This window comes from Solanum verrucosum, unplaced genomic scaffold (assembly GCF_900185275.1).
Source record: "Solanum verrucosum unplaced genomic scaffold, falcon-dt-bn FXZP01000199.1, whole genome shotgun sequence".
Lineage (NCBI taxonomy): Eukaryota > Viridiplantae > Streptophyta > Magnoliopsida > Solanales > Solanaceae > Solanum > Solanum verrucosum.
In genome coordinates this window covers 2,329,080-2,353,778 of record NW_026020049.1, presented here as the reverse complement: position 1 = coordinate 2,353,778, position 24,699 = coordinate 2,329,080, and the positions used below count along the sequence as shown (strand labels likewise).

General features: G+C 31.4%; 3 protein-coding genes across 3 annotated transcripts; 2 read left to right on the top strand and 1 right to left on the bottom strand.

Annotated features, from left to right (window-relative positions):
* Nucleotides 1–2,895: 2,895 nt before the first annotated feature.
* Nucleotides 2,896–7,478, top strand: LOC125823078 (translocase of chloroplast 34, chloroplastic-like). Its single transcript, XM_049502493.1, has 8 exons — nt 2,896–3,008; nt 3,341–3,445; nt 4,429–4,536; nt 4,631–4,755; nt 5,286–5,550; nt 6,691–6,759; nt 6,857–7,018; nt 7,115–7,478. Exons 2-8 carry the CDS (start codon nt 3,347–3,349, stop codon nt 7,190–7,192), a joined length of 906 nt encoding a protein of 301 aa, XP_049358450.1. The 5' UTR covers nt 2,896–3,008; nt 3,341–3,346; the 3' UTR covers nt 7,193–7,478.
* A 6,564-nt stretch (nt 7,479–14,042) lies between these two features.
* LOC125823089 (cell division cycle 20.2, cofactor of APC complex-like) lies at nt 14,043–16,139 on the top strand. Its single transcript, XM_049502509.1, has 8 exons — nt 14,043–14,129; nt 14,238–14,339; nt 14,462–14,653; nt 14,728–14,997; nt 15,094–15,196; nt 15,279–15,595; nt 15,734–15,901; nt 15,980–16,139. The coding sequence occupies exons 1-8, from the start codon at nt 14,043–14,045 to the stop codon at nt 16,121–16,123; spliced, it is 1,383 nt and encodes a 460-aa protein (XP_049358466.1). The 3' UTR covers nt 16,124–16,139.
* Nucleotides 16,140–16,931: 792 nt separating this feature from the next.
* LOC125823063 (pentatricopeptide repeat-containing protein At1g02060, chloroplastic) lies at nt 16,932–19,127 on the bottom strand. The gene has a single exon (XM_049502477.1). It carries the CDS (start codon nt 19,125–19,127, stop codon nt 16,971–16,973), a length of 2,157 nt encoding a protein of 718 aa, XP_049358434.1. The 3' UTR covers nt 16,932–16,970.
* Between the last annotated feature and the right edge of the window lie 5,572 nt (nt 19,128–24,699).

Here is a 24,699-nt window from a genome sequence, read left to right as displayed (position 1 = left end):
GGGGACTAAGTATTCCCAAAGAGATTTAAAATGTTTTCACATTTAAATAAGAATGGAAACTGAGATTTCCAAAGAGCCTTCGGGCTAGTTTTTAGAAAAGGCTAATCGTTTTCTAAATAAAGCAAGAGGGGAAACTTTGATTTTCAAGATAGCCTTTGAGCTAAGTTTTTGAATACTAATCTCAAATCACAGAAGAAGTACGTTTTTAAACATAAAGAGCTAATATAATGTAATATTTTTGGGAGTAGTATTGAGCACAGATGGGGAAGAGTTCATACAACTATCAGCCCCCTTAAACCATGTAGTCATCATGGGTAGAAAAAGGTCATACTTTTTAGATGAATCCTTTTCGCATAGACTAATGGATCCACTTAGTAATTTAGGTCCTATACCTTTGGCCGGGTGTAGGATGCGTTGGCAGCGTGCAGAAGATCGTTGTATCATCATAATAGCTCTTATGTGATGGTTGTCGGTTAGAAAAACTCCCACAACAGTATTTGCATGGTTCCTCAAAGGGGTTCCGCTTAGTATGAATGTGGGTATGAGACTTCATTCATGCATTACACAAGTAGACTTTGAAAGGGAGCATGGTATGTCTTTTATGATATTATGATTATGAGTTAACATCATGTTTTAAACAGTTTTCCTTTTTCTTTATATTGCACTTGTTTTAAATTGCTTTATATTGGAATGAGTTAAGTTATGTTGAGTTGAGTTTAGTTGAGTTGAGTTGAGCTAGATAAGTTCTTCAGTTTCTTTCAGATTCTTTCAAGCTTATGTTATGCTTAAAATTCCCCTTACATGCTCGTACATTCCACGTACTGAGCAATTTGGCCTGCATCTTCTCATGATGCAGACACATGTACTCATGATCATCAACATGAGATTCGTTGATACATCCGGGAGTTCGAGTTAGCTATGGTGAGCCTCCTTGTTTCCGGAGGATTTCATTTACTTTTCAGTTTAGTCAGGATGTCGTGGGTTTTGTCCCGACTTCCATCTTTATCAGTTAGAGGCTTCATAGATAGTGAGTATTGTTGAGAAGTCTGTATTATTCATTTATTTTATTAAATGTTTTAAAGACTTAAGGTGTCTATTTTATGGGGAGTTGAATATATTATTTTATTCTAAGTTGTTCATTTGAGTTAAGGTTTTGAAAAGTTGAGTTTATTGAATTTTATTCAGTTTTAAGCTTTTGCATGCTTAATTTAGTCTTCCGCTTGTAGTCAGCCAGGATGAAGGTTCGCTTGGGGACCAACAATAGTTCTTGAGTGCCAGCCACGTCTAGGGTGTAGACTCGGATCGTGACAAAAAAATTAGCTATACAAATGTTACGATATAATCTATATTTTTATTTATGTTAGAATTGGGATTTCGATTAATTTAAATCTAATTATATGAATATTTTGCTTAAAGATCTTATTAACTTTTTTATAGTTATACAACTGTTACGGTGTAATCTATATTTTTATTTATGTTAGAATTGGGATTCCGATTAATTTAAATCTAATTGTATGCTTCTTCAGCAAGAAAATGAATTAAGAGTTGGGAAACTATGTACAATAAATGTATTGGATGTCTGGAATTATTATTTCACAGTTATGTCAAATATTATGAAAAAATAAATTACACAAGCTAAATCTTAATCCAAATAACACTTCTACTAAAAAAAGGGAAATTATTTATACGCGGTTATCAAAGTATATATATACTCTGATGATATTAAAGATGTGTTTTGGTGAAAACACTATTCAGTTAATCTTTGATATCATTAAAATATATATATATATTCTGACATCAAAGAAGAAGAAACATTGTTTAAGTAAAAAAGACTGTTTGATACTATTAAAGTATATAGATACCATTAGTGTATATATACTCCGATGGTATCGGCAGTCAGTGAATAGAACAAGAGGGGACAATCAGGTAAATAGTTTGAGTTCTGGGTCCAATTAGGATAAATATATTACATATTTGTAAAAATTACATAAATACACAACTTATTCTACTATATTCTTTAAAATTCCCTTCTATTTGAAAAAAATATAAAAAAATCCCTATTTTACACGATCTATCGATCGGATACATCATTTTACGATGTATCGGGACGTACTCAACGTAATGGGACATTACTTTACGCGATGTATCAGGACGTTACTTTATGCGATGTATCCGTCGGATACATCACTTTATGCTATGTATTGGGATGTTGAGTGATGTATCCAAAATCAAAATGCGATATATCGGGACGTTTTGGGATGTCCCAAATTCCACCAAATTTAAGGAATTTTTGTAATTTGAAAAAGAGTAGGGATATGATGTAATTAACTCTTAGCACTATGAAATTTGTGTGAAATTTACTAAATATTTTGCTTAATAAATCCAATTTGTGTAGTTTATATAGTTCAAATCAATAAAAGAGTTTTTATTTTATTTTAAAATTTTAAATATTAATAAAATAATCAAATACTAATAATTTTGACAAAATGAAAATTTATTTTTTAAGAGTTTTACAACATATAAATATAAATTTTTTTTTTTTTTTACCGTGGTTTCCGGGCGTCGCTTTGCGAACCCGACTAGCTGTACCCACCGGGTCCCGCTGTTTCAAGGCGGGTCCACCACGGTTAGTTCCACGGGGCCCTGGAGACGCGGCCGGTTTGTAATGCCTCCAGTGGCCCTGCTGGGGCTCGAACCGGCGACCTGAAGGACTTTGTCCCAAGCCTTTACCAGCTGAGCTACCCCTCAGGGTTCAACATATAAATATAGATACTAAAGAAGTAAATTAATTGTACATAAACATATAGAGATTGAAATTGAAGTTGTATAAAAAAAACCATAGTTGCCTCCAACAACCAAAAAAGGGGAGGAGAGAGAGAGAGAGAGAGGGACCAAAATACGAAGGCGATAAGGCCGTCCAGGATTTTCCCAGCTTAAACCCTTTTCTCTTCCTCCTCAGCTAATAGCTCCTCCATCCTACTAATTGACTGCATTTCTCTACCCAATTGGTGAGTTTTCTCCCCATTCTATGCTTTATTCTCCTTCTTTCTTCATCACACTTTAACGCTTTACTGGTTGGTGTACACGCTATCCATGAAAATTCTTTTCTTTGAGACCAAGATATATGGTTTATGTTGATTATCGTCGTAATTTCTCTGATTCATATTGTATTTTTGAAATTGGGTTGTTTACTGAAGCAAAACCCTAATGTTTTTCGATACTTCATTGCGAATTTTTACTGTATTGGTTCAGGGTTAGATCAGTACTGAGGTTTTCTATCTTTTTGGACTCTAATTTCCCTGTGGTTTTAGTTCTAACCTGGAGTTGTTTTACCTCTTAGCTATCCATGGCATCTCAAATAATTAGAGAATGGGCCGGAATACAGCAGTTTCCAGCTGCCACTCAATCAAAGTTGCTTGAATTACTGGGAAAACTGAAGCAGGAGGTGTGCATCTCTCTTTAAACCAATTCTCCTTACATCGCATTCTGATTCGAATTGAATTGTTTGTTGCTCTCTTTTGGTTCAATTTATATAATGGTGTTCCTTAAATGTTCTACATTCAAATTGGAATCGTCAGCGTAGGCATTGATAACTGATTTCTTTTGCTGATCAGGTTCTCCTTTTGAGACCAGACACTAGTGCTTGCTTATAAGTTTCTCTCACCCTGTGGTCTGACATTCTTCTTATCCAGAGTCCATACGGCATTCAGTCTTTAGATACTTGTCTAACTCCTTATTGCCCCATTTAACCAACCTTACACAAAATAATCTTTTGGAACAATATAGTATACTCCTTTGACTGGGACGTCATAGGAAGATATTGTACGATATTTCAAAGTGAATCCAAACATAAGGCTTGCTTATCTGTTTGTTGTTTCTTCGCAAGGTGTTTATGAAATTATTATGGCAAGCTGGTTTAGTTTGTATATTGTGTTAATGGTGGAGAAAATATTAAATTAGTTGTTAAAAAGGTTTAGTGCACCCAAGGGTGTGGCCTAATGGTCAATGAAGTGGGAACTATGAGGTCTCTGTTTCGGAACTCGGACACCACGGTTATAAAACAAAAGTTTAGTTTGATAAGAATTGTTGCATTGAAATTTGCTATTGGAAGTAAGGGAAATTACATTTTTGAAAGTTGTGGTAGTCACATAGAATAATGTTATTTACATAACAATGTCAAACATTTTGGAACGTCTTAATACGAAAAGCGCTTTATAAATAGCGATGAAGGTGGTTCTTGTTTGTAGTTCAGTTGAACTGTAAAGAGTGGAGTAGTTAGTATTTGTTATTTCCCCAAAGTAGTAAAGTGCTTTGAACGTTGCTGTTGATATTCATTTGTTTTGTGCTGCATTTGTGTAAAATGGTTAAGTTTATTGCTATAATGTATTGTCTGATGTAATGCAACTCTCTTTATTTAACTTGTCGTAGAATGTCAGTACTCTGACAATTCTAGTAATGGGGAAAGGTGGTGTTGGAAAATCATCAACGGTGAACTCAATTATCGGGGAAAGAGCAGTTGCTGTTAGTGCATTTCAGGTATGTATTGCCTGCAGCATTAAATTGAGGAAGTGAAAGGTTTATTGCCTTTGTTCTTGTTATGGATACTAAAATAAAATTGTTGATTGTTCAGTCAGAAACTCCCAGACCGGTGATGGTTTCGCGTTCACGAGCAGGGTTTACACTAAACATAATTGACACCCCAGGGCTAGTTGAAGGAGGATACGTCAATGACCAGGCTCTTGATCTCATAAAGAAGTAAGGCCTATTCTGATAATACATACTTGTGTTAATCCTGTTAGTGGTCGGTTGGTTGGTGAAATGTCCCGAGATTATAATACGGGAATGACAGATTATTTAGTGGATATACTTATTTCTGTAGATGTTTGGTTCATTGGACTAAAAATGGGATATGTGGGGTATAATATAAAACGCGTGTTTGGTTTTGCTCTAGATAAGATGGTATAAGGTATTACTTTTTATTTCCTATTTTAACCTTAAGAGTTTGTAAAGGACTTTGAGAGAGAGTCTTAGAAAAGGGCATCTTGGTCATTCTGGTGTTTGTCCGGGATTGTTATCCCGCTTTGAAGGTGGTATACAAATAAAAACTAATCCCAGAATAAAAATTCTACCAAATGCGGGATGAAGTAATTCTGCATTTTATCCCAGGATTATTATCCTTTATCCCACAAACCAGACGACCCCTTAATGTTTTTTCTATCTGGTCTTTTTATTTCCCTTTATTTTTTTCATATATAAATGATCTTCTGGTAATTGGCTTCACACAGGTTCCTGTTGAACAAGACAATTGATGTTTTGCTATATGTGGATCGTCTGGATGCATATAGAGTGGATAACTTGGATAAGCAGATTGTGAAGGCTATTACTGATAGTTTTGGTAAGGAAATATGGCGCCGAGGAATTGTAGTTCTCACTCATGCTCAGCTTTCCCCTCCTGATGGATTGACTTATGACGAATTCACGTCCCGAAGATCAGAGGCACTTTTGAAAATCGTCCGGATGGGTGCTCGAATTAGGAAACAAGACATTCAGGTTGGTCACAATATTGTACTTCCTTGTCTTGCTCAAGTTATATTTCAGGATGATCACAATCTTGTACAATTCACTTTCTCGTGAATCAAATTCTTATGCACAATGTTAATATAGATCTTTTTTTTTTTTTGCTGTACTCTCCTGAATCATGTTTTCAATGTTGGAGATTCTATGTTATTAAAAGATGCTTGAGTTTGACACTTGGACATACATGGCAGTGCCTCCCTAGAGGTCCTTCACTTAAAGCTGAACTGTTTCTGTCACCAATCACCATTATTAGGAAGAAGTCACATCGGTCTCCACACTTGCTTCCTTTCCATGTCTAGTGTCTTCCTGCCTATGATGATTGTAAAACAGAGATCAATTAGCCATCTCTTTTCCTTGAAATTCTCCTAACGTGCTTATTTTACATTCTACAACATGGCATCTTCTGGTCTAGTTCATGATCTTCTCCCTGAAATCCCTTAACGTGCTTAGTTTACATTCTTACAACATGGCATCTTTTGCTCTAGTTCATGGTTTTGTTCTTCCCGCACGGTTGTCAGGCGGTATTTGTGGCTCCTTTTCCTTCGACTCTTAACATTAGCACATGTCATTATTTATGTGCATGACATGCATGGGGAGGGAGGTTATGGCTGGTACTTTATCAAGCATCAGCTAATGAAGAGCCTTTCCCAGCAAAAGTTAATTTGGTCCCAGGACTTGTCTTTGTTAGACAGTCTGTTCATCTGCGGATACAGGAAGGTATAGAAAGATCGTATTGAAATCTTTACTTTGAATGGTCTCTGATACTTATAAAAAAGAGAGGGGGGGGGAGGGTTCTCTGATATCCATATATCATGTATGTTATACTTTTGTGAACGTTACTTGAACTTCAGTTCAAGAAAGTTAAATGCTACCTTTCCCTTCTGTTTTTGCTTCTTTTTTGATAGTGAAAGGTAATTTTTTGCTTCTGTTTTCTTCTTCTTTGTGAAGCAAGAGAATGGAAGTGGTAGAGCAGTTTTCCTAGCGAACTGCCATCTTGATTGCAAGTTTATGTGGAGTCTTGGGCCAGCGATAACAAGTTTGCTTCTGTGATGCATTTTGCAATACCGTTGTTTGATAATTTTCTCTTAACTATATTGCTGTCTTTGCTGTTAGGCTGCTTCAATTCCTGTTGTCTTGGTTGAGAATAGTGGCAGATGTAACAAGAATGAAAGTGACGAAAAGGTTTGGGTTATTCTTCAATTTGTTTCTATTAATATGTCATCCTTTGGCAAAAAATTTTTGTGTACTAACTGCTTAAACTGGTCTGTATTGTTTACAGATTCTTCCAAGTGGAACTGCATGGATACCCAATTTAGTCCAAACTATTACAGATGCTGTTTTAAGTGGAAGCAAGGGTATTTTGGTTGACCAGAAACTAATTGAAGGTCCAAATCCAAACAACAGGGGCAAAGTGCTAATTCCTTTTATACTAGCATTCCAGGTGAACTCTCAATCTAAAGTACACTTTGTGCATTAATAAAATATTGTCGGATTTATTGTATGGCTCACTAAGCCCCTTCTGTTGTGCCTTTGGCAGTATTTCTTTGTAGTGAAAAGGATTCAGAAATCTATCAAGAATGATATTGCAAGGGAGAGCAGGCCTGCATGGGCATAAGCAATCACTGGAATGGCCCTTGTTTGTCAACTTAATTCCCCTTTTGGTTCTTTGAAGGATTTTGGATTTCCTTGCCATCAGCTTATCAGTTTATACTTTTCTTGGTTAAGTAGTTATATTTATTAGTAGCCAGAGAAACCAGTCATATGCGGCGGTAGGATTTCAACTTTGTTCTGCTGAACTTGGCGTAGCGCCTCGGATTTATTGTGGTTGGATGCTTGATTAGTAACTGAGTTATGTAATTGTTGTTATTTGCACTTGTATTTTTCCATATGATGAAATAATTATATTAAGCATTGAGAACTCTTTCATAAATATATGAGGCCAACTACGTACATAAAGGGGCATTAGAAAAGCTAAGAAACACAAAAATACGGTATTAAATAGAGGAAAAAGGAAGATCTAAATCCATGAAATAGAAACGAGCAATTTCATATTGTGTATTTGTGTTCTTTGTTTTCCAAACTTCACTTTTTATTCTTTATTTTTTAGTCTTTGGTGGGATAAATTCATGATCTGTCGAAGATTATTAACTTGAATATTTTGTAGGTCTAAAAAATGACAATTCAACACGTATTGGGCGTTTGACTATGAAAACAAAAAAACATTAATACTATTTATTTGAGATATTTAAAGTTGAGTTGGAGTTATGTTTGCTCATACATTTTGCAATAAATATTTAAAATTTGACTGTAATTTTTTTTAAAAAAAAGCAATAGTAGATATCAGGCCTTTCAACAGGTTAGTTCACGAATTCTCCTATTTCAATAAGAGACGTGTTTGGGCCCGCTTTGAAGACAGCCAGGAACTACAAATGCAAGATGTAGGATATTAATTGATAAAGTCAAAATCTTTCTCTAGCTCTAGACTAGCTATTCCGCATTGCCCTTTCGTTTCTTATTCCAGATCTCTTGGGAAAGAAGATAAGAAAGGATTCATTTTTTTCTTTCATGTGAACGGCCCTATCTTGTCCAAATAAAATAAAATAATAATGTCCTTTTCAAGAAAAAAATAATAAGGTCAATTATTGAACAAGAGAAACACATTAACTAATGTACAATAATTAAATAAATATTCAATAACTTTTCAGTACACTATTTTCGGTATACTCAATACACTCAATTTATTGAACAAATTCAGCAATCATTCAAAAATAGAGGGAAAAAATGAAAATATACAAAACTTATTAGAATATAAACTAATAGTAATAGTAATATTTATTCACTAGACCAATTTAAGACCTAGTTTAATATAAACACATAATAGAATTTAGTGTTTGACTAAAAAATTCATCCAATTTTTTTTTCAATATATATTAAAAAAAAATCAATTCAAAGATCTTGAGATAAGCATGATGAATAAGGTTACAACAACAAACATAAAAATTTAGCTGCAAAGAATAACAAAAAGGTTTATATCAATCAGAGTCTCCGTATAAACAAATCAATGAAGCTTTCTTATTATTATATTTTTTTTTCTTTGTCGTAAGTAAACAAAACAAAGAAACTATCATTTGATTAAGCCAAAATCAAATTCAACTCAATTCAATAATGAACTCTAAAAATATGATTAAACTAATCAATGCTAATTAAAAATTAGTACTCATGTAAATAACTATCTTTACATGATTTATTTAATAATTACTACCATCAGTAAAAAAAAAATGTTAATCTTTCATGGCCACAGACCATCACCAATCAAGTGATCTATCTTTCCTTCAGGATGTGCGAAAAAATCTGCTACATCTAAGTGTGTTACATTAGCATGCTTTTTAGATTTAAAATTTTCTTTAGGATATTTCTCTTTCTCTTTAGTGATGCTTGAAAAAGCTCATCCAAGTGTTTAGGAGTATGACAATCACGTGCATAGTGACTTTTTGCACCACATAAAAAATAGCCCGCTTTGACTGTTTCACGCTTCTCATCCTTTCTTTTTTCCTTTTGATGAATGATTAACACTAGGAAAATAATTTCGTTTTTGACCAAAATCACGATCATGTCCACAATCAGGACCGCGAACTTTTCCATGTCTATCATGGTGGACGTACACTTCATTCACTTCAGGAAATGATGTAGATTCAGTAGATCGGTTCTCATAACTTTTCATTGACAAGTCATTATCTTGTTCAGCCACGAGAAAATGAGAAATCAGTTCTTGAAACTTTTCTTTTGATATTGTTGTTGTAGGAGCACATTCGAAGCATGAAAAGTGGAGAACATCTTTTCTATCATATCAATATCACTAATCATTTCTCCATATAGTATCAATTGAGAAGTAATTCCGAACCTAACAGAATTGTACTCATGAATAGACTTAAAGTCTTGTAGCCTAAGATGCATCCAATCATATCGTACATTTGGATGTATGACCATCTTCAAGTGGTCATATCTTTCTTTCAGGCTTTTCCACAAAACAAGTGGATCCTTAATTGTGAGATATTCAATTTTCAAAATTTCATAAAGATAATGATGCAAGAATATCATAGTTTTAGTCCAGTCTTACTTTGATGTTTTATTTTCATCTTTAATGGGGTCTCCAAGACCCCTAGCATCCAAATGAATTTCAACATCCAATATTCATGAAAGGTAGTTCTTGATATAACTATTTTCATAGTAATGGATGGATCTACTACTATCTCGTAAAAAAATAAATAAAAAAATACTACCTCGTCCATTGAGTATAACAGAGCAAATGATGGTATAGCAATGAACATAGGGATGAAACTAGAAAATTGGTTCGAAGAATCTCGATAGTAGTTCCATGAACAATCCTTTGTGGGATTGGATTTTTTTTATAATGAAAATGCCATAAAGCGCGACCCAAGATCCATGATATGAAAACCAAAATCAGATTAACGAAGAAAAAGACATTGTGATGTAAGCGAAGGACAACGAACTCAAGTTTCGTAAGATTAGCCATCAAACTTAACCTTCACTCTTCAAGACGGTAGAGTCTCGTGTTGATTTCAAATATTTAAAATAGGGTAGATAATCATTAATCACAAATCATTTCAAAAAATATGGTAAAAGTTATTCACCAACTGATATTGATGCGTTCATTATTGACGGAGTAGTAGAAAAATTCATGGTTTGATTAACTCCTTTCTCAATATTTCATTTCTTTTTATGATTGTCTTTCAAACATTTTCTTTGTTTTAATTGTTTTTCTTCCTTTCTTTACTTTTTAACTTTTTAGGAACATCAAACAAGTTTCATTGAACATGCACGTATCAAAGAGAAAAAAATTCAACAACATACCAAATAAATAAAAGAAAAATCATGAAGGGAAGGAGGAGCGAAAAGGATCAAAATCGTCCTTTATGTTTGAGTTAAGAATCAAAGTAGTTCGTGTCTTTTAATATGGAACATTAATAGTCCTCAATGTTTCAAGAATTGGTACACTTTTAGTATTCTTCCAAACATCTGTCAATTTTTTAATAGAGCTTTTCTGCACGTGTGAAAGCATATGCATGATAATTTTGTTTTCACAATGACAAATCATATTTAACTGTCTTCTTCGATAACTCTGTATTCACTTGGTGGAAACCAGATTTTCCCCTTCTTCTCCGTAGTATTCATCCCTAATTTCATAACTTTGATTTTCCTATTATACAAACAAAAATCAAAATTTGAAGAAAATTTTGAGCAACTTAAGGAAATTCCTTTCAAGAATCACTATAAATATACATATTGTTTTTTTTAGTATTTATAAAAACAAGTGAGGAAAGGAGAGTATTGCTCTACAAAAGCTCATCCTACATACACTGTGATCAACTCTAGTTATATGTTCTTTCATAATTGTAATCAACCTTTGTTTAATTAACTAGACTTGTCATAGTAGGATATTTGTTTTTGAATCTTGCCGACGCTAACAAGTCTTTTCATTCTAGGTTGTCACTCTCCTTTTTCATGTACTTTTCTTCCATCACTCTTCTTCTCATATATATATAATATAAGCTTAGTCAATTCTTGAAAGCAATTATTTGTCATTGTTGCGCCATGACAACATAGTTGCTTCCAAGAATCGACTAAGCTTTTAATGGAATTCAGAATGAAAGTTTGACTATAGGGTTTGATTGAAGAAGAAAGGGAAGATAAAATAGAAGTCTGATTTGATAAGGAGTTCGGAGGGACAAAAAAAATTGAGTTTTGGGGGGAAACTCTCTCACGTGCAAAAGAAAGGTTCTGTTAAAAAATAGGCAGATGTTCGAAAGAATACTAAAAATGTACTAATTTTTGAAACATGAAGGACTATTAGTGCTTCATGTTAAAAGAGAAGGACTACTTTGATTCTTCACTCAAACATATAGGATAACAAGCATCGGAAAAAGAAAAAAAGAAATAACAAAGCTCCTTGGAAGCAAATTAAGAGATGAAGAGAAAAAATTTCAGAATGGACAAAATTTCATCGACTTTAGCGTAAAATAATAGTCAGATCATTGGTGGTAAGCATTAGATATCTGAAAATTGAAATTAATTTTATGCAAGAGTTAATCTAATATCCTATTTAGTATGATATTCTATATGGTCAACTAACTACAAATAGCACCATATTTTTTTTAAAAAAATCTAATATATTACTAATAACTGAGCATATAATGATGTGTTTAAAACTTGAGGATAAAAGAAATAAAAAATTAATAATCAAGACCAAAAAAGCGCAAAAATAAAATTATTAGAAATATTTTTAAAGTTATTAGGAATCTAAAATATCTTAAGAATCTTACATTTCAAAATCATTGTACAATTACAAATATATATACATATAAAAATAATTCTCAAAATTATTTATATTTAGCCTACAAAAATAAAAATAAAAATTAAGCATTAAAATCAACAAAAGTGAACACCTTAACTTTGTCACTTCTTCTTCTGATGATAGAATATGATTTCTTTATGAAAAGAGAAAGATAGAGTATCTCATGATTCTTCAAGATATTGATATAAGAAAAAAAGTCATGTAACAAATGTTTGTCTTCAAAAAGAATATTTTTTTGAAGGATGTTGCACTATAATGTTTTCTACAAGAAAATTGTATTGAAAAAAAATTCATTCTAATTGAAAAATTTATAGAAAAAATAATGAGTGGTAAGAAGAATTATTTAGAGAAAAAATCAATTTATTTATTAAATTCATATTAAATTAGGAGGAGAATAAGGAGAAATTTATATTGTGAATTATAAATTGAAAGGATCCAAAATTAGTGCTCACATTATTTTTTTTCATTCTTTATTCTTCTAATTTTTTTTCTTTAGTTTTTTTGTTTCATTTTTCCTTGTGTATCTTCTAATTCCATTTTTTTTTAAATTTCCTTATGTACCACCTTTAATTAATGTCTCTTTTATTTTTTTATCTATCTTTAAAATTATACTTTAATTTGTTGACAGTTTTTAATTTTAAAAGACTAAAAGTTTCACTTTAAAATTTTACAAAAATATCAATGGCTATCATATTTGATTTTGTTCATCAACGATCATATTAATTTTCTTATTTCCTTACCTTAATATGATAATTAATGTCATTTATATCATTGTCTTAAATCACTTTTTATTTTAAAAAATACTTTATTTTATTTACTACAAGAAATTAGTTATCATAATTTTGTAAAACATATAGTAATATTTCTTAATGTAATTTGATTTTATTTTTTATAAAAAAATTATATCATCTTTTATGCTAAAGATCTATACGATTATACCCATGCCAAATAATAAAGTTAAAAATAGAAAATGATGACACTCTTCTTAATTCAAATATTATTTGGTTTTATCAAAAACTATTTTTACGTTTTCTCTTATATTTTTAAATTGCTCAAAAATTTGTCTTAAAAGTTTATCTATTTTGCATTTTTCCAAATTTTAAATCATTTAATCATTAATGCTATTAATTTTTTCCCCTTAATCTCATCATTAGTGTTATTTATATCATTTCCTTAAATTACATTTTCTTCCTTTCTTTGTTCTTTTTACTTTCTTTTATTTATTTCTTTATTTTAAAATATTAGTTATTTGGTATATAGGTTTTTGAGTATCTTTTTTGTACTTCTATAAAAATAAAATTTTGAATTATGCCCAATTTAAAGAAAATAACTAATTAGATGAATTCTTTTTATTGGGATGGAAAATAAGATTCTCTTCTTAGATTACTTTAGGTTAAGAGTTTTAGTTTTTTTTTTTTAAATGAAATTATAAATTATAAATTATTAGAAGTAGAATTTTCAATAAATTATTATGGGAGCTATCATAAATAACGTATCCATAATTTCTTTATCTGCATGAAATTGATTAAAATCCGCGAATACTTATATATTGTCTATTTGGTTCTTCAATTGATTTTTAAATAATAGTTAATTGCTTTCATGTATGAATATATCGTGTTTGAATTAAAGTTAATTGGGAATGAACATGATATTGTATTAAAACCTTAATTTGGTAATTCGATTTTTAAAAATGTTATAACATTATCGTTTTCTCTGATGTCAACTTAATGTGAAAATATTATTTCTTTTCTTAATTATTTTATTTAAGAGGAAACACAAATCTCGGCTCTAATCAAAATAGAATTCACCTTTTTATTTCTACTTAATTTATAAAAAAGTTCATTTTAAATTACAATTATACCGCGTGAAGTGTTTGTAACAGTTGGTTTTACAATTTCCTCTTTTATTTATGTTTAAAATAAATAATTACCGTTGAGGGGAAACAAACCGAGGTCTCCTTTAGTGAACAAACTAATTTGGCGCGAAACAGCCATTAATTTTAACTACCATTCTCAATAAGCTTTACAGCAATATAGAAACTCTGAAAATTAACAAAACAAGATTTGAAAAGGCTACTGAGAAATGTACGAAAATGAATGACAATTCATTAACAAGAATTCAAGCAGATTGGTATTCTCCAACTCGCCTTCACGATACTCCGCTCGACTATGATTTTCCTGTAATTAATCAATCCACACTATGCGTTTTTTTTTCTCTCCTTTGTTAATTTATGTTTTTCTGCATTTTGATGAATTGATATGTGATTTTGAGTGTTTTTGTGATGCAGGGTGATAGATTTATACCCAATAGAAGCCTGATGGATCTTGATCAAGCACATACTTTACTCACCAACAGAACGAATAACAAACTCCGAAAACCAAACTTCAATGTTAGTTTCTTGCTTGACTTGTTTCTTCATCGCGTTTTAATTTTTCTTGCGATTGCTGATTGTGGAAAGAAATTCTGTATCTGGACACCCATTTTAGTTGTTTTCTTGTATGATTTTGATAGGATGAATATAGAAGGAAAATGGAGGAAAATCTAAAGTTGGATGTAGAAGGAAGACCATTCAGAATGATGGTTTTTAGAGGAAGTCCTAAATCGAGTAGACAATCTACGCGTCTAATTGATGAAATGAGGCGTAGTGACAAAGAAATTCCCCTGCAAATTAATGAGAATAGGAGATATCGAAAGTTTCCTTTGGTAAGACTTGAATTTAGATGAAGTTTATGAGACTATTGATTGTGTTATGTAATATGTTGGGATATTATATGCAGAAAGCAACTCGAACTTTAGATGCTCCTCTTTTATCGGATGACTATTACTCGAATGTTATGGATTGGGGAAAATCCAACATACTTGCTGTTGTTCTGGGGTCAATTCTATATATATGGAATGCTCAAGTGCAAAAAGCTGGGGTACTGATGGAAGTGAAGCGTGAAGACGACAGTCCTACTAGTGTAGCATGGTCTGATGATGGGAAAATAGTAGCAGTTGGTTGTGATTCCTCTAAACTCCAGCTCTGGGATGCTGAGACTTCCAGGCTTGTAAGACTTGTTAATGTTGGTTACATTGTAGTAGAAACAGTATTCTTTCTTGTTGTTTACATTGAAGTAATCAACTTCTTTCGTTCACATAAACAGGTGAGAGACCTGCAAGGCCATCAGAGTAGAGTGGGTTGTGTTTCATGGAATGGTCATATTTTAACCTCAGGGAGTAAAGACAGAGCTATCATTAATCATGATGGTAGTACTAAGCTATTCCATTGATGTATTTGACTAATCTCTATTGTAACAGCAGCCTACTTACTTGTAATTCTCATTGGCAGTGCGAGCAAGAAGCAATTTGGTCTCTGTAACGAGAGCACATAGAGGGGAAGTTTGTGGCGTGAAGTGGTCTAGCACGGGGAATGCACTTGCCAGTGGTGGAAATGACAATCTGGTGTACATATGGGATAGTTTCAAGACGAGCTCAAGGCATTATATGCACCGGTTCAATGAACATCATGCTGCAGTCAAGGCCCTAGCTTGGTGTCCATATAGCAGTGATGTATTAGCCTCTGGAGGGGGCATAGATGATGGATGTCTTAAGATTTGGAACACACAGAAGGGGACATGCATCAGCACCAATGAAACTGGAGCTCAGGCAAGTTTTAACATCACTTTTGCAATCTTTCTGAGCAATGACATTTCAGTTTATAGATTTATCACAAATTTCCATCATAAGTTTGATTATTACAAATTTTCCTCATATACATGGTATTGTTGTGAATGAAATTGGCAGATTTGTGGACTTCAATGGAACAGGCATCACAAAGAGATATTAAGTGGCCATGGGTTTGGAACAGGTGAATCTCATTGTCAGTTGTGTTTATGGAGTTATCCTTCCATGGCTAGAATAGGAGAGCCATTGCGTCATGCTTCTTCATCAAGAATTCTGCATCTCTCCCAGGTGAGACTTGAAATTAAAGAAAGTAGGAGTAATAGTTTTATCAAAATTGAGACGGTAACTTCCCTTCTCTTCATGCAGAGCCCTGATGGTTTGACTCTGGTATCGGCTGGAGCAGATGAGACTCTTAGGTTCTGGGAGATATTTGGCCCCCCACAGGAGAGCAGTGAAAATGTAACACATTTGGATAATCTCTTGTCCCTAAAGGCGTCAGCAGTGAGATAATAAGCTGCTTGAACTTTGAAATATAACTTTGCTAGTAATAAAGCATGTGTTCTACCATCCTCTGTGTCAATTCTCAGCATGCATGATAGATAATAGATTTTTCATCCTGCGGTAAAGAAAGCTATAGTACATCTAGTTCAATTCCAGAAAAACAGGCATTTGCCATGAGACTGAGAAGCATATTATGAAGAATTTTACTCAAATAAAAATGGATTTGGAAGATTTTTTACAAAAGCCAAAAATCAATACATAATGTATAAACTTCAAGGTACAAGTCTATCAGGCCCTTGGTTGAAGCCGTGTGTTTAAAAAATTGTAATCATTGATATTGCTTGGTAGGAAGAAGATCAGACGACGACTTAAAATTGGAGAAAGAAACACTATTAAGGTCGTCAAATTGTTCATCTGAGAAATATGGAGTTTTTGACTGTTTAACATGTCCAAGGCTGTTGTAATTAAGCGTAAGACCTATCCCCTGCGCGCATGCACTTGCACCATATTTCTCTTTAATAACCGTACCTGCAAGGCCAACATTACTAAGCAACAAATTTGCTCCAGATGGTGAACCAGAGAGCTCAGGGACTATTAAGTTTTCGCTCTTCAATATTTTTCAGTTCTGTCCAAATCAGACTTCTCCATTGTCAAGAGAAACAGGAATCATGAACCTGATATCACTCATAATCACATTCCAGAGGAATCCATCCCCAGCTAGCATCACCATGTAAGTTAAGTATCATATGCAAATCTCAGAACAAAATGTGGTTTGACATAATAATTGAAGAAACAGTAGAACTCCGGCATGCAGATATCTCCTTTCAGACGCACAAGCTTGAACCAATCTATCTGACTACGATTGGCCTGGGATTCTCTTTTTAACAAATTCAGCTTCCTTAGTTCTTCCTTCAGTTTCAAGAGCAATCCCCAACTCTTCTACGCATTCTAAAGGTTGTTGGACTCCTTTCTCGAGCAACTCATAGTAAATTTCAAATGCTTTTGAAGCTCTACTTGCTTTGCAGAGAGCAGATAAAAGAGTACTGCATGTATCTACATTCAGAATATGACCCTTACTTAAGCTAAATAACAATAATTTGCATGCCTCCAATAACTTTCTACACTGGCAAAGGAAAGCAACCAAACCTTCCATATCTACCACGTATTCATTTTCATAAAGGCACCGAACAATCTCAAAAGCTCTCTCCCTTAATCCTGTTTGGAAGAGTATCCTCACAGTATCAGTTGAAAGATTGATGTTTTGTCTAACTTTGTTATCTAACATTAGTGTCACCAAGGAAGCACATTCACTTGCACAATTTTTCTTGATAAGTTCTGTAAGGATTTGATGAAAAATCGATGATCTCGGAAGATGGGAGCTTTTCAACATCTTCTCTAGAGTATCGTAAGCAACTTTAGGGTCATTCTTTTGCAGCAAACCTTCAATTAGGGACTCATAAATCACAATATTAGGTACATAATCTCTCCTCAACATCAAAACTAAGAGTTCATGTGCGTCATTAAATGTGCCTTCTTTACAATGCCCCATGATCAGGAGTTCATAAGCAAAAGGATCTTGAGTTCCTCTTCTCATTAGTTGCCTGAATACTTTCTCAGCCTTCTTTGTCTTGCCAATCTTGCAGAAATACTCAAACATGGGATTGTATGCTGCAATGAGAGGTGTACAGCCATCATCACGAAGCAATACCTCCTTCTTCATTAAGTCATCAAATAATTTCTCTGCCCTATCAAAGTATCCCTTTTGACAAAAGCTCCGTAATAAGATGCTATTTGTTGCTGAATCAGGTTTCACCTTTAAGTCTAACATATTCTCAAAAACTTTCACTGCTTCATCCAGATTTCCCACATTACAGTGATAGGTAATCAATGTATTGAAAGTACATGTATCTGGAATAAGTCCTCCACTTCCTAGAGTCCCCTCCAAGATCTCCTTTATTTTGTCAAATCTTTTAGCCTCGCAAAGACCTTGTACAAGAGTATTATAAGTAATACTGGTCGGTTTTAGACCACAATCTATCATTTCCTCAAAAACATCAAGAGCCCGTTCAACCTCTTGCTTCTCACAATACCCTCTAACCAAAGTGGTGTAGCTTACAACATTAGGACTCAATTGATGACCCCTCTTGACCATACCCTTTAACACGTTATGTGCAATCTCCACTTTCCCTGCCCTACACAAACCGTCAATAATGGTATTGTATGTAATCACATCCGGTTCACATTCATGCCTTTCCATCTCCTTAAAAAACCTAAATCCTTTATCAACCATGGAGTTCATACAAAATCCTCTAATCAAAATGTTAAAAGTATACACATCAGGCTTGGCACCAAATGTCTTAAGCATTTCATCAAACAGTTCGTAGACCATACCGGTTCGACCCCTCTTAAGCAAAATTGAAAACAAACTATTAAACGTAACCACAGAGGGTGAAATTCCAAGTGACTTCATCACTTTAAACACCTTCAATGATTCTTGAAAAAGCCCAGCTTTACCATAACTTTGAATCAAAGTGTTAAAGTACCTATCTTGAAGCGGTACAGTACCATTAGACCTTCTGGGTATAGATAAAAGAAAGTTCCTTGCTGAATTTAAGCTGCGGGAACTGCCGAGAAGTTGCAACATGAGTAAATACGATTGATGGGTGTGTTGAAAACCCAATTTTTGAGTCCAGTTGAAGAAGTAAAGAGCTTTGGAAGGTATCTTGATGAAGCGGAGTGTGTGAAGGACAGTGGTGTGAGAGAGGGAGGGTTGAGTGAGTGAGGAAAGAGAAGATTCAAGATGAGATGACCATGGGTTTGTGTTGATGATACTGGCAATATTTCTAGCTTTCTTGGATTTAGAAGAAGATGATTTCGGCTTGGGATTATCAAGGTGTTTGCCATTTTTGGTCTTGGTGGTTTGTTCGGAGAAAATCTGAACAAGAGTAGAGAAATGGCGGTATCTTAAAATAACGGAGTTGGCTGTTACTGAAGAAAAAGGAGTGATCGCCATCCTGCTAGTCCATTTTTAATGGTTTGCTGCTGCAACCATTTACAATCTGATCAAAATTGATTTTTTACGTATTATTGGAAAGCAAAAATTATGCTTATGGGCTGATGATTGAAGTTTTATTTGATCTTGGAGAAGATGTGCGGCAAGGAATTTGGCCGGAGAGGTTAGGTGGAGGTGGGGAGAAAAGTCCCAAAATAGTCCGTCATCTTTGGGTTAAGACTCAAAGTTATTTTTGAATTTTCACATGAAACAATAATAGTCCCTCATATTTGCAATATTGATGCATTTTTGGTCCTCCTTCAAAATTTTACCTATTTGCAATGACTTTGGGCCTTCTCTTGAGTGGGGGGACAAAGGGGTTGGGGACAAAGGGAGATTTTTTTATTTTTATTTTTTGTGTTTGTGTTTGGATTTATTTTTCATAATTCAAAATAAGTAAGTTTTTAAAAAGTTTAAGAGAAATTTTGAGATTATTTTAAATTCATTTTTTTTTTCCATCATGTTTTTAATAACTTTATATTTTTGGAGAATAATTTAATAATTAATACTAATACTAATAATAATAAATAGCACATTCTTAAGAGGTTCAGTACATGAGTAATTTACTTAATATGTATAGGAGATAGTATGAATTAAGAAGATTCTTTTTGATTTTTTTTATTTATTACAATCATGTGACACAAAGAAGTTATTAGAATTTAATATAGTGAAGATTGTTTTCACTCTCAATTTTGATTTTAAAATCAAATATCCAATTTTGAGCAATAATCAACTTTGATAAAATTTCTCGATAACTCCAATATAAAAAATAAATACTTATGTTAGGTAAATAATCAAAATAATACTGAAGTACATATAATATTACTCTTATTTAGAAGTGAGAGTTGGAAAGGACCAACATTGCATTAATACTCTTGTACAACATGCATACAATTTTGTACATTAACTTTTCACTGCATTAATTAGTTGTACAATGTGCAAAAACAATTGTACATTAATAGAAGGACTAACACCAAGGACTAACATTGCAATTATTATTATTACTCATTAGTCCTTATTAGAATTATTATTATTACTCATTTGGCTTCATCTACTTCTACTTTTTCTACACATATTTTTCTTTAATAAAATAATTATTGCCTCCATTTATTTTTTTAATTTTTAACATTTTTTTTTAATTTTAAAACATTGGAAATTTTATGTTAAAAATTTAAATAATAGAAAAAATGATTTATTTAACTTTTATCATCATCGATACAACTAATTTATTTGACGTTTTTTTCTTAATCTTCATCTCATCATTAATGTTATTTATATAATTTTCTTAAATCACTTTTTTTTTCTTTTTTAACTCTTTTTTTATATATATAAAAGTTGGATATGTAAATGATGATGTCACATTTCTTAGAAGCTAACATTACTATTTATCTAATTTGTCCAAATTTAAAAAAAAAAATGAAGATATCATACGCAAATTTATGGTTAAACTTAAACTATTTGATTCTCGAAAAATAAAAAGTCTCACATAAAATGGGACAGACGAAGGATAACTCTCAATTAAATTTATTTCACTTTTTATTTTCCATTTTTAGCATAATTTTTCAAGTTGGATTTCTAGGAATTCTATAGTAGACCCATTTAAATTTTACTTTTTTGTTTTAAATTAGAGAACTTGGCCGCACTTCGCGCGATCATTTAAATTAAATAAATTTTTTTAATTTTATATTTACTTTGTTGTTTAATTGTAATATTATTATTTGTCTTAATAATATGAAGATTGTGAAAAAAAATAAAGCTTCACAAATTTTACATCTATTAAATGAGGAAGAATATATTTTTTATCAAATAAGTTAAAATATATTTGCTAATAACAAATTCTTCCATTGCATGAAGTTCATCCTTTAATATATAATATATATTTCGGTCTACCATTCTCCTTAAATGTCTAAGAAATATCTCATAATGTCAAATAAGACTGTAATACTCTCGTTGTCCCTAATTACTTCTCCACTTTTAAATTTACGCATTTATTAAGAAATCAATTAATGACATAGTCAGTTTATCATTTTACCCCTATTAATTATGAAGTAGATGAAAAGTTCTGTAATTTTCAAAGTAATTGCTCATTTAATTGAGGGTATAATAGGTAAAAAAATATTCTTTCTTGATTTGTCAAAATGGACAAGTAATTAGAGACAACTATAAAAGGAAAAGTAAACAAGTAATTAGGGACAGAGGGAGTACTAAACAAATGCATCAACAAATGAAATTTATATTAAAAATATATTGAATAATGACATAAAGATACCTTAATAGAATTTCCTATCCATTTACAAAAAAAAAAAAACGTCACCCTTTCAATTTCGTTATATCTTCTTATTTAGTAAAAGAATCATCATTTATTATATTTTACTCCACCTTCATTTGTACCGTCAGAGTTTTAAGAATAAACATTAAATTTTAAATTGAAATAAAATTCATTGAAAAATGACAGAAAAAATAATAATAGTATATGAAAATTAAAATAAGGTGCAAGAAAAGCCTTTTCACAATAATTTTTTCAAATGTATTGACAACAATTAGAATGAAGCTGTTATTTTATCTTTAAAATTAAGTTTGATTGAATTGAATTAGTACAATGAGAAAAAATATTAAACTAATAAGTTTTTGATGTTATTAAATGCATTCTATTTTTAATTGAGTAGTAGATTAAAAGTTCCGAATTAGGATATTAAAATAATATCTTACTCTCTCCTTAATTATTATGGTATTGCAAACATTTATTTTCCTTAAATCGTGATTCATTTTCCATTTACAGTTATATCCAATTAATTTCTAATGTATTGAATGTGGTTATGGGATATTGAAATAATATCTTTATTTTTCCTTAATCATAATAAAATTATAATTTAACATTTATTTTTCTGAAATGATAATTTTGTTTTAATTCCTAGAACATGTTGTTTACTATATTGAATGTAATTATAATAAAACATATTGTATTTAGTATGACAAAAGAACTCAAAAAATGGAGAAATTAGATAAATAGTAATCTTAACTTCTAAGAAATGTCACATCATCATTTACATATCCAACTTTATATATATAAAAGAGTTAAAAAAGAAAAAATAAGTGATTAAACAAAATTATATAAATAACATAAATGATAAGATGAAGATTAAGAAAAAACGTCAAAAAAATTAGTAGTATTGATGATGATAAAAGTTAAATAAATCATTTTTTCTATTATTAAAATTTTTAACATAAAATTTCCAATCTTTTAAAATTAAAAATAAAGCTTAAAAAAATAATCTAGGCAATAATTATTTTAAAGAAAATATAACCAAAATTGTCAAAAAAAATATATAAAAATAAGTAACTATCTATTAGTAAGAATGGTGTCACTACATTTTCTATTTTAACTTTATTGTTACGTATGGATAGAAACTTTTACATGAAGAAATGATCCAAAAAATTAAAAATAATGATTCCTTAAATGGTGATTCCTTTTCCATTTACAGCTTTTCAATTAATTTTTAATGTATTATATATGCTTATGGATATTGGAGTAATAATTTTATCTTTCCTTAATCATAATAAATTATATTTTAACCTTTGTTTTTGTGAAATGATAATTTTCTTTTCATTCGTACAACATATTGATTAATATATTAAATGTAATTATAATAAAACATGTTGTATTTAGTATGACAAAAGAATTCAAAAATTTTAAAAATTATAGAAATAGTAATCCTAACTTCTAAGAAATGTCACAAATATATATATATATATATATATATATATATATCTAAGAAAATGATATAAATTACATTAATGATGAAATGAAGATTAAGAAAAGAAGTAAAACAAATTAATAATAATATTGATGATGATAGGAGTTAAATAAATCATTTTTTATATTTTGTAAATTTTCAATATAAATTTTTCAGTCTTTTAAAATTAGAAAATGCTACAAAAATAAAACTAAAACTAAAAATCGAGGCAACAATTATTTTAAGGAAAAAATAACAAAAAATGTCAGAAACATTGATCAGAATAAATAAGTATCTATTGCTAAGAAGGTGTCACCCCACATTTTCTATTTTAGCTTTATTATTACATATAGATAGAAACTTTAAGATGAAGAATGATCCAAAAATTTTAAAAATAACAAATCAATTATGTAAAAATACATGTGTAATTCTTATAAAGTTATAATAACTAATTTCTTCAAATAAATAATTAAATGAAAGAAAAAAAAGTAATTAAGAAAATAATATAAATAACACCACTACAAAAGGAACCCCAATTACCAACAAAAAAAATTGTTGGTAAATTGATCAAATTGGTTGGAAAATTGAGTTACCAACCAAATGCTAACTTATATTAATCCGTTGCTAAAAAGCTTGTCGGTAAATATTACCAACCGATTTTAATTTGTTGGTAAACTTACCAACCAACAATCAATTGGTAAACACCCAAAGATGCTGTTACAAAATTTTGAAACATGACCCTGAAATTTCCGTTGGTAAATTTACCAACTAATTTTTGGTTAGTATATCGTTAGTACCTTTACTAACGAATTGAAAAGGAGTTAGTAAATTTTTTTCTTCATTATTCGATTCCGTTGGTAATACGTTGGTAATTATAGTAAATTTATGTTAGTAATTTACCAATAAATTTTAAATACTTTCTTTTTTTGTTTCCCATCCGGTGTTCGGTACCCACACCGCAACCCGACTAAATCCGAATTCACGCCGGGAAGTCCCACATTGGCCCACACCGCAGCCCGACTAAATTCGAATTCACTCCAGGAAGTCCCACATTGGGGAGTAAAGCGCTCCCTAACAAAGGCGACTCTGTACCCAAGGGGAATCGAACCTGAGACCTCTTGGTTAAGGATGAAAGAGTACTTACCACTCCACCAGAACCCTTGTTGGTAATAAATTTTAAATACGTTAGTATGATTATTTGTTTTTCTAATAAATTTACTAATATTGTTAATTTATTGTTAATATATCATTCAAGGCGACTCCGTACCCAAGGGGAATCGAACCTGAAACCTCTTGGTTAAGGATGAAGGAGTACTTACCACTCCACCACAACCTTTGTTGGTAATAAAATTTAAATACGTTAGTATGATTATTTGTTTTTCTAATAAATTTACTAATTGATTGTTAGATTGTTGGTAATATATCATTCAATTAAGTTCAATGTTAGGTTAGTAATTGATTGACAAATGTTCAAACTATCATTAACTTAATGATTATCCAATAGTAAAATATTTATTAATTTATTGCATTTAAAAATCTAAGAGCACGAATATAAATCCAAAAATATTAATATCAATTTTATAAATCATAAATGAATGAAATAATGCAAAATCTATGATAACGAGTTTAATTAATTTCAATATGACACATATCATTATATCAAAAAAATTAATTTGAGCACGTTTACCAAAAATATTGACCAAATCTAAATCTTGGCCAAAATTTAAAAGTTAAAACGCCTAACAGTAGAACTGAAAATTGGAGCCTCAAAACTTGAACCAACCATCCTATTAGATATA

What these genes read in the sequence shown, in the direction of transcription:
- LOC125823078 (XM_049502493.1), top strand. Translation starts at nt 3,347, where the DNA reads ATGGCATCTCAAATAATTAGAGAATGGGCCGGAATACAGCAGTTTCCA. An exon ending in TGGGAAAACTGAAGCAGGAG is followed by an intron (nt 3,446 to 4,428) that starts GTGTGCATCTCT and finishes AACTTGTCGTAG; the next exon opens with AATGTCAGTACTCTGACAAT. An exon ending in GCTCTTGATCTCATAAAGAA is followed by an intron (nt 4,756 to 5,285) that starts GTAAGGCCTATT and finishes GGCTTCACACAG; the next exon opens with GTTCCTGTTGAACAAGACAA.
- LOC125823089 (XM_049502509.1), top strand. Translation starts at nt 14,043, where the DNA reads ATGAATGACAATTCATTAACAAGAATTCAAGCAGATTGGTATTCTCCA. An exon ending in CGCTCGACTATGATTTTCCT is followed by an intron (nt 14,130 to 14,237) that starts GTAATTAATCAA and finishes TTTGTGATGCAG; the next exon opens with GGTGATAGATTTATACCCAA. An exon ending in CCAATGAAACTGGAGCTCAG is followed by an intron (nt 15,596 to 15,733) that starts GCAAGTTTTAAC and finishes TGAAATTGGCAG; the next exon opens with ATTTGTGGACTTCAATGGAA.
- LOC125823063 (XM_049502477.1), bottom strand. Translation starts at nt 19,127, where the DNA reads ATGGCGATCACTCCTTTTTCTTCAGTAACAGCCAACTCCGTTATTTTA.